A 10055-nucleotide genomic window follows, 5' to 3' on the forward strand; every position below is an offset into this window, starting at 1 on the left:
AATAACACGTTTACTTATACATTAATTTGAATAATAAAAAATATATATTTATATCGTATTTGGACGAACATTACACATGTTTAGTTAATGTACAGTTTTGTTAGTGTTCATCAGTGCAGCGTATCACGTTCATCTCGTCATTCGGTTATGATACAAAATAAGAAAGTGAAAATAAATATGTTTGAATGGATAATGGATACTTAATATTGACATTCATCTTCAGTCTTAAAATGGACAGCAGTCACGGGCAACTCTGTGAAATGCTCCTCTTCTTTAATGTACGGTGGCAGCCGCTCCTCTTTCTCGCCACGGAACTCTGGCTCCTGCCGCTCAAGACAACAATGTTTTTCACCGACATCACTTTATTGTGGTGTAATATATTTTATATTTAAGATAATCACATGTGCTACACGAGTGAAAGAATAACAAAGCTGGCAGCTACAACAGGTGTTCTTAACCTCTTTGTTTTACCTTGGGGCCCAACTTTTGTTGTAAAAAGTGGCCTAAGGCCCATTCAGAAATTATGATTTATGTTGACTTATTATTGTTTGCATTTAATAACTAAATACTTGTCCATGATGTTCATTGTTTGGTTTCTATAAGAGTGTAGAAATGAAATATATTTGAATGGATATACGTACATACTTTTAAATTATTGAGGGGTTTACCAAAAAAAGAGTTATTTCAGTAATAATGGATGACATCCTTTTTTATTTGTAATTATATTTACAGAGTGAGTCATACTAGTGTAAATATATATAATATAGACATATAAAAAAAATGAAACACCATAGCCATTAAGTTTAGTTAGGATGTTTGTTTTTTTGGTAGATTTTCTATGGAGAATGTGCCTCGAAATGTTTTCAATGAAAAAAGGGTCCCGTGGCTCGAAAAAAGGGTGAGAAACAGACATAAGAAATTGAAATTGTAGGAAACAACAGAAAATTACATAATCATTTTTCCTACAGCTTGTTATAATAATAAAAATAAAAAAAAAGAGGATAAACTGCTGTAGTGATGTGAAAATTGAACAAAGAGTTTTAAAAATACAATTCTGATCTGAGAAATGTACCAAAGCGACTTGAGAAAAACTGTAAACGTAAGGTAAAAAGTGCCCGGTCGAAGGATCCTTTCAAAATAGACATATTGTTAAAAAGTATTGATTAAATAAGTGACAAACCTGCTCTGTTCAACACAACTGGAGGCTGCTTGCAAAAGGCGTCCATCAGTTGACGTAGTCGCTCATTCTCTTCTTGTGCGCCACAAAGCTCCTCTTTGTACTTGACTTTCGTTATTGCGGTGGAATGCCTGGCGAGCCTGTCGTGACCTGTCCTGCGTTGGGTTGGGGGCGCGGGTTGCTTTGGGGTGGGGAGCGCTCCTGGCTCCTGGGTTTGCTCTCCAGCCAGTGGCCCGGGGGTTGTCCCTTGGCGCTGCCGTGGCCTGGGGGGTTGTGCTTGCTCTGTCCTGGTCCGGGATGACGTCTTCCCTCTTTGGTGGAGGTTTTCATGCATGTCAGATCCACCACACCAGAATTTATCGAAATTCAAACACAATCTGCTTCTTCCTCTGGCCGTTGAATCGGTGGAGGCTGATGTCTGTGGATCTCACTCTGCTTCATCTATCCTTCCTTCCTTTCCTCAGACTCTCCTTTGGTCTCTTGAGGTCTCCCTAATTTGTTGGAATTTTGATGTTTCTGGGGTTGGTGAAAGACTCTGGTTGGTAACCCGGCGGGTAGTAGGTAATGTCTGGTCGGTGCTGGATTTCACTTTCCTTTCTTTGATCCTTCCTCGGGTCTCCCGTCAACCTCACGACTCTGAAGTATTCGGTTTAGGTGAACGGTATGAGATTTTTAATAGGTTTTAGGTGAACTAATAAGTACACCCTCACACGCACATATTCACCAACATACAAAATTTAAAAAAAAAATGCATTTAGCATGTTTAGTTCATGTACAGTGTTCTTGTAAACTTGTAAACGCTTGTATTTACCACCCGGCCACATAATTATCATAATCACATATACCTTCAGTCCATATTATGGTATGCACTGTGATACTTTTTAATGGACCATTGCTCCCTTCTGTTACACTTCGTATGTCATTATTTATTTTAAACTGATTTTTTTAAGATTATAACGGATGGATATACGTACATACTTTAAAATTATTAAGGGGTTTACCAAAAAAGAGAGTTATTTCAGTAATAATGGATTACATCTTTTTTTATTATATTTACAGAGTGAGTCATACTAGTGTAAATGTAACAAAAAAGGACAAACTATATACAATGTTTTGAGTGTTTTGGCACACACAATAATTATAAGAAAGTATTTACGAATACAAATAGATCACAAAATTGTACTTTTAAAATCACTGTCATTGTAATTACCTTTAATATTAAACATGGAAAATGTAATTTAAAAACGATATAAGGCACAATGCATATTAATGGACAATTACCGGTAAACATGCCAGATTATAGCTGTCATATTTTAAATCTGCAGCCCCTTGTCAGGTTGATGTAACATTTTATATACAAAATCAATTTCAAAATAGGGTTAAGTCAGACACATACAATACAGGTACACAGATCATTCGTTCATTCAGCAGTAGACATGATCTTTGCACCATCATTCATCTCTGCTATTCTCACCAGCACACTTGTGCGTCTTAGCTTTAGCCTTACTTGGGAATCTTTGACAACAAACTGAGCAGGTAAAAGGCTTCTCTCCAGTGTGGGTTCTTGTGTGTAATTTTAAGTTTTCCTTGTGAGCAAATTTTTTACCACAAGCTGAGCAGGCAAAAGGCTTCTCTCCAGTATGGGTTCTTGTGTGTATTTTTAAGGTTTTCTTCTGAGCAAATTTTTGACCACAAACGGCACAGGTAAAAGGTTTCTTACCAGTGTGGGTTCTTGTGTGTATTTTTAAGGTTTCCTTCTGAGCAAATTTTTGACCACAAACTGAACAGGTAAAAGGCTTCTCTCCAGTGTGGGTTTTTGTGTGAAATTTTAAGTTTCCCTTCGAAGCAAAATTTTGACCACAAACTGAGCAGGCAAAGGGCTTCTCTCCAGTGTGGATTAGTGTGTGTCTTTTTAAGCTTCCCTTCTCAGTAAAATTTTGACCACAAACTGAGCAGGCAAAAGGCTTCTCTCGAGTGTGGGTTCTTGTGTGTATTTTTAAATATCCCTTGTAAGCAAAATTTTGACCACAAACTGAACAGGCAAAAGGCTTCTCTCCAGTGTGGGTTCTTGTGTGTATTTTTAAGGTTCCCTTCCGAGCAAAATTTTGACCACAAACTGAGCAGGCAAAAGGCTTCTCTCCAGTGTGGGTTCTTGTGTGTATTTTTAAATATCCCTTGTAAGCAAAATTTTGACCACAAACTGAGCAGGCAAAATGCTTCTCTCCAGCGTGGGTTTTTGTGTGTAATTTTAAGTTTCCCTTCCGAGCAAAATTTTGACCACAAACTGAGCAGGCAAAAGGCTTCTCTCCAGTGTGGGTTCTTGTGTGTATTTTTAAGCTTTCATTCACAGCAAATTTTTTTCCACAAACTGAGCAGGCAAAAGGCTTCTCTCCAGTGTGGGTTATTGTGTGTATTTTTAAGCTTCCCTTCTGAGTAAAATTGTGACCACAAATTGAGCAGGCAAAAGGCTTTTCTCCAGTGTGGCTGATCATATGTCTTCTCAATAGAGACTGGCAGCCAAAAGTTTTTCCACACTGAGAACATTTCCAACGTTTGCTGTCAGTGTGACATGTCACATCACCGTCAGACTGTTCATAGTCATCGGTTTGAGGAGAGTGTGACGTGTCTTCACCATCTGATATTCGAGCTAACAGGCTGTCTGCTTGTGATCCTCCACGGTGGTCCTCGTCATCTTCTGTTGTTGTTTGTTGTCTTGAGCTGCTGCTTGGAGACTCCGCCCCTTTGTTCTCTTCATATTGACATTCATCTTCACTCTTCAAATGGACACCAGTCACGGGCAACTCTGTGAAATGCTCTTCCTCTTTAATGTATGGTGGCAGCCACTCTTCTTTTTTTATGTTGGGAGGTTGTGGCTGCTCCTCTTCTTTAACTTGAAGAGGCTCCAAGTCCTCCTCCTCTTTCACGCCATGGAACTCTGGCTCCTGCCGCTCAGGACAAAGATATTTTTCACTGACGTCTGCGGGACACAAGTTACACATGGTTTGGTAAAGACCGTTTATTGTGATGTTATGTGTTTTATATTTAAGATTATCACATGGGTCACCTGAGTGAAAGAGTAACAAACTGGCAAATGTTACGTATCTGTATTTTGTTCCAGAAATCACTCAACGTTACTCTGTAAGCTCCTGTAACACTGATTGTTCCGCACATAAATATAGAAAATATTTCAAGTTGTGAAATCTGGCATTTATTGACAAAAAGCTAACAAATGCATGCATCTGCATCAGCTGTACAACATCCTCGAGGAGTTGACGAACTTTTAATTATTCACCTCTAGGGGGCAGCAAAGCAGAACAAATAAAGCCAGGGGAGATAAATCAATTTAGCCAACAGTAAGTGCATGCCAAACCTAAATGGGGCATTCCACCGAACAGCCTTAAATTATTTTATTTTTTATCATTGTAATGGCCTTAGTGTCAATGTGCCATTAGCATAAATATGTGTCTATATGATATATATTAGGTAATTCTATTTCTAAGAAAAAAAAAAGTTTTTTGTTTTTTATTTAGTTACAAACAATGGTCCAACTAGTCACTTCTGTTTACAATACCAAATTATCTACTAGGCTTCCATCCTCCATTCTAGATGTTGGTATGTCAACGAACCAATAATAAAGAATAAACCTGCTGTCTTATATAATTCTTAGAACATTTACCATCAAAAATAGGAGCACCTATTCTTATGAGACATGTACCAAAGCGACTTGAGAACAACTGTAAACTGATAGATATTATAACATTTTTAATACTTCATTTTATTTTATTAACCATTGTTACACATTATTAACATTTCAATTTTTATATTAACCTTGTTGAGATGTTTTGTGTCCTATGCAGAGCAGATGGTGTTGATTTCGGTATAATTTGACCTTAAGCTGGGACATAATATTTAGTCTAAAAAAGTTCCTTCTCAGTGTTTTGTGCGAAAACATATTTAGTCCTTGAACAGAATTTGTCTCAAAAACACACGCACACCTGACCTTGTTTACGCCATCTGCTCACGGAAAAGTACCAAGCGTATGTTTAGTCTATAAATGAAAAGGAGGAGGTCTTTTTAACTATAAAAAGCGATTCCACACGAGGAAGAGGTACATTTGACGCTCTGAATCCCACCTGTTTAAGTGATGAAATTAGAGGCTGTTATTTGACCAGAGATCTCTGTTAGATTAAAAAATCATTTTTGCAAAGGTGTTTTTTCTTACATTAAATCTATCTTCATTTTTGGAACACGCAAAGAGGACATTTTCATTTATTCCTCTTCAAAACTTAAGGTAAAAAGTGCCCGGTTGAAGGATCCTTTCAAAATAGACATATTGTTGAAAAGTATTGATTAAATAAGTGACAAACCTGCTCTGTTCAACACAACTCGAGGCTGCTTGCAAAAAGCGTCCATCAGTTGACGTAGTCGCTCATTCTCTTCTTGTGCGCCACAAAGCTCCTCTTTGTACTTGACTTTCGTTATTGTGAACATTTTCACACGATATTCACGACACTTTTCAGTCACATTGGACGTCTGTTGAGCCAATATGCCGATAACAAACGCGTCTCCTTTTTTTCGGTGGCTAGCAAGCCAAGCTAAAATAAGCTAAGCAAAACAAGGCCGAAAGATTTTGACAAAAACAGTGTGATACGAATGTAACCAGACACAAAATGGAGCAGTTTGGCTTCGATAGAGTAGTGACGGACGCACAGTGTCGATGTGTAAGTTCGTATAGTACGAATTCAGAATGAATAATTATGAATTATAGCGAACCGCGTGTGGCTATGAAAAAGCAGCCTGGAATGGAGTATTGGTCACGTGAAATCTATTCTACGGCAACACCAGTTGGACAAATCTCGTGTCACGGAGGGGGTTGGAGGCATAACTTAAGTAAGGCAGTTTTTATGACAATGTATAGAAAAAAATTACCAAAAAAACAGCAATTTTTAGGAAATCTTTTATATAATCAAATAAAATTAAAATAAAACCATTTACTTAATAAAAAAATATCATGTATACTATGGCTTTTATTATAGTAAATAAATGACCATGTACTGTATTTAAAAAATAGCCATGGATTATTAAAAAAAAAAGGTACAGTATAGTCAGGCTTTTTTTTTTCTTTCTTTTTTATAACAACCATGTATCGTAAAGGTGGGTTTTTTTTTTCAAAATGAAAAAATGTTACCAAAAAAAAAACATTTATAGGAAATATATATTATATATATTTAATTTGTTATGGGTTAGGGTTAGGGTTAGAAAACACTTAACTTTTTGGCCGGTTAATAAGTCGGGCCCTACTAATAATTAATTAGTTTTATATTTCCTATTTTTCCCAATTACAGTATTTTTCCTCTGTGTATTCAAATTAATTGTGTGCAAGCATGTATTTGAAAATCTTTTATGATTTTTTTTTCCAGCTGTCATTTTATTTCTTGTAAAAATGAACGTACAAGAAACTATTAACTCTTTCACTGCCAGACGTTTTCAGAAACGGGTTATTCCCAGTGATGTTATTTCATGCACTGTAGTGAATTTTACACTTATTTTTGTCCATGAATGCTGCCACAAACACCTAAATAGTGCTTTACTTCTGTAAAACGCTTTCACCAACAATGAAAAAGTGTTTTTAGTTTGCAAAATACGTTTATTTCCATTCAACAGTGTAACAATTTGACAAAACAATTTCGCAAACTATTTACAAATGTGTGCAACTGTGGTACTACTTACAATTATGTGGATGGGAATATGGGAATAAATAGCAAGTAGCAGACTGTACACACTCCTCCGATGAATATGCATTGGACTCGGGGCACTCTTCGTCGTCCGATTGAACGTCCGCCTGAGCGTGCTCGGTTGTGCTCCGCGTTTTCCGGTGTCAGCATCGCTAGCCCGTGAACCTTTATAACGTCGTCATAGCCGCCGCGTCAACGCTTCCAACTTTGCCGTCAACCTCGGAGTCACCATCATCATCATCGATGATGATCATCGTCGTCATCAATGTGCTCTTTAGCGTTGAAAATTCCCAAATGTGAGCTGCTTGCAAACGGTCGCCATTGTCCGCTTCCTCCTCCATCTAGCTCCGCCTAACGTATTCTACTGCCGCGTCAATGCTTCCAACCTCGGAGTCACCATCATCATCATCATCGATGATGATCATCGTCGTCATCAATGTGCTCTTTATCGTTGGTCCATGCTTTTCGTCTTTGAAAAAAACGGCTCGACCGTGAGCTGCTTGCAACCGGTCGCCATTATGGCTTCTTCAGCCATTGTCCCCTCAACACACTAGCCCCGCCTCACGTCTTCTGCTGACGCCTACCCAATCTTGACAAAAGAGAGTCATCGCTGCCCTCTAGGGGCCAAAAATAGTCATTAGGCTCACTAGACCTGCTTGAAACTTTCAACACAGCTGGGGAAGGCTTTACTCCACCCGTTTCAAAAAATAATAATTGGATGACGTCTTTTAACGTCATTGGCGGCCCTCCTTAGGTTTTTACTTGACGTCTTTTAACGTCAGTGGCAGTGGAAGAGTTAAACATTATGACTTTTTGTGTAATCCTTTTTTTGGGGGGGGGGGGGGACTCCCCCATAAGTCCTTATTTACAAATTCTAGTTTATACAATTCAAAATGTATTTGCCATAATATTTCTAATTTTCCCCGTAGGCATGTACAGGATGAGCCAAGTAGCCATCGCCCTCAGGACCTTGGCCAAGGATTTCAACATAGCCGCCTTGGTGAGGATGAACACGCACACACATTGTAGGATGTCGGTCAGTGCTGAGCATGGCGTGCCGTCCGCAGGTGACCAATTACGTGACGAGGAGCGAGGATGGCGAGCTGCAGCCGGGCCTGGGCGTGTGCTGGAGTCACGTCCCGAAAACCCGAGTCCTGCTGGAGCGACTTCCGGACACCGCCACCGTCGGCGGATCCGCTCTCCGGTCTGCCGCCCTCCTCAAGTCCTCCAGGCGGGTAAGAAAATGGCGCCCCCTGGTGGAGGCTGCTTCAAACAACCCTTTAAGAGCCAGAAACGTGGAGCATCCGCTAACCAGTCCCGTTTGTCATGTGTTGACCTCGAGCAGCCGTGTTTGATCCGAGCCGAGTTGGACCTTCAGCAGTGGAGTCGCTTGCAACGCGACACGTCGGGGAAGCGAAAGCTGGATGCGGCAGATTCTTGACAACCACCAACTACCTCAAAAAGGATTCTCGTAAGTTTAAAATGACAAATTGACTTGACTCATTGAGACACTTTCAACTGTAAAAAGATATTTTGTCTATAATTAATGTGATGATTTTGCAAGACACAGAATATTGTGTTCTATTGCTATACCAACATGGAACCCACCAAAAGAAAGATTAGAGTCTCTTCTTTCATCAGGACAACAAAAAAAAGTACATTTCTATCGGTGTCAGTTTTGCAGCAATTAGCATTAGAATATAGCTAAGTTTAATCATTATTCATAAATCAACATTCAACATGTCCCTGGTTGATCTCCTTTGCTCTGCTGCCACCTGCTGGCCATTTGTGTAATAACTACCATTCTTTGTAGTTGAGGCTGCATCAAATCTCAAGATCTAGCTTAAAAAAACATCAATACGTATGAGACATTTTTAAGAGCAAATGAGTTCAAGACAAAATATCTTTTTACTATTGAAAGTGGCTCAATGAGTCAAAGTATGCCTTTAACATTCTTGTAAAAATGACTTAAATTTGAAACTTTTTACTCATTGAATAACAAGATATTGTTTTTGTCATCAAATTATATTTTATTTTAAAAAGCACACCACTTCATAATTGCTCAGACTTCATCTCATGATTTAAATTGAAAAAAAAGTTACAAATTAGGGTGTGTACATGCCTGTTGTGGTTCACCTCATGTTGCCTTATTACTTGACCACAGCCAATGAATGACGAGCCTTCAGGAGATTCCCACGGCGGCACATTAAAGGCGTGAACGGAAAGAACAAATAAAGTTTCTTTTTTGCAGCTAGCAAGGGGCCACCACGCGCCTCTTCCGGATGCACTTCCAGATCCAGTCGGACGTCACCCGCTGGGCCCGGCCGCCTCCCTCATCCTCATCCTCCCGATTGTCGGCCAGCGTGTGGGTGGCCGAGGCGGCGTCGTAATCTGCCACCAGGTCGCCGTCGTACGCCACAAAGTAGCGCCGCAGCTTGGCAAAGTCGTCCACGCCGGAGGGCAGGAAGAGCTTGACGCCGCTAAAGATGTCCAGAAGCGTCTAGGCGTGGGGGAAAAAAAAAAAGGTGTGGAAACCAACAAGGTTCCATCTTTTTGTACATTTTCCCGTAAAATGTGCTAAACCAGCCAGCCAATTTGACACACTCATCTGCCAACACCCACGTCACTCACCAGACCAGGCCCCACCTTTTAAAATCACACGCACATTCTCAGTCACAGATACTCCAGTGACCCCCAGTGGGCAAAAATAATACCTGCACCTCAAACTACTACTATCTGATTAATCGATGGGACAATTGATTACAATACTAAACACCCGCAACCATATTAGAATTTTTGAAAATTTATTAAAAATAGGCGGGGAAAATTAGTGGTGTCTTGTATATTTTGGCATGACCGCACTTAAAAAAAAATGGTCATCAGCTATAACATGATGAAAGTCGAGCAATCATTGACATTATGGAAGATTGCATTTTTATTTTTAAAAATAATAATAATAAATCTGTTTACAAATTCAAAATATTTTTTTTTAAAGAATTTTAAGCAAAATGTATTATTTTCCATATAAAGCATTGCAGGATGGTGGTTGAGCAACGAATGATTTTTGGGGATTTGACTAGAATTTGATTAAAATCGAGTGGATTAATTATTTTTATTACAAAGAAAATAATAGTTTCTTTTAC

General features: G+C 39.1%; 2 protein-coding genes across 3 annotated transcripts in view; one reads left to right on the forward strand and one right to left on the reverse strand.

Moving 5' to 3' along the window:
• The window catches only part of LOC144035898 (DNA repair protein RAD51 homolog 4-like), a 27891-nt gene extending 18580 nt beyond the window's left edge, over window positions 1–9311 (forward strand). For both annotated transcript variants that reach the window (XM_077545971.1, XM_077545972.1), the window contains 4 exons: window positions 7842–7912; window positions 7980–8147; window positions 8258–8383; window positions 9164–9311. In XM_077545971.1, coding sequence (XP_077402097.1) covers window positions 7842–7912; window positions 7980–8147; window positions 8258–8353 — 335 coding nt within the window. In that variant the 3' untranslated portion in view covers window positions 8354–8383; window positions 9164–9311. The remainder of the gene's footprint in view (window positions 1–7841; window positions 7913–7979; window positions 8148–8257; window positions 8384–9163) is intronic.
• On the reverse strand, window positions 2203–6008 carry LOC144035896 (uncharacterized). Its single transcript, XM_077545967.1, has 2 exons — window positions 5545–6008; window positions 2203–4154 (listed from the first exon to the last, which is right to left on the reverse strand). The coding sequence occupies exons 1-2, from the start codon at window positions 5666–5668 to the stop codon at window positions 2629–2631; spliced, it is 1650 nt and encodes a 549-aa protein (XP_077402093.1). The 5' UTR covers window positions 5669–6008; the 3' UTR covers window positions 2203–2628.
• Window positions 9312–10055: the final 744 nt, after the last annotated feature.

Source organism: Vanacampus margaritifer, chromosome 16, assembly GCF_051991255.1.
Source record: "Vanacampus margaritifer isolate UIUO_Vmar chromosome 16, RoL_Vmar_1.0, whole genome shotgun sequence".
NCBI classification, from domain to species: domain Eukaryota; kingdom Metazoa; phylum Chordata; class Actinopteri; order Syngnathiformes; family Syngnathidae; genus Vanacampus; species Vanacampus margaritifer.

What these genes read in the sequence shown, in the direction of transcription:
- LOC144035896 (XM_077545967.1), bottom strand. Translation starts at nt 5,668, where the DNA reads ATGTTCACAATAACGAAAGTCAAGTACAAAGAGGAGCTTTGTGGCGCA. An exon ending in AGTTGTGTTGAACAGAGCAG is followed by an intron (nt 4,155 to 5,544) that starts GTTTGTCACTTA and finishes TGTGTCCCGCAG; the next exon opens with ACGTCAGTGAAAAATATCTT.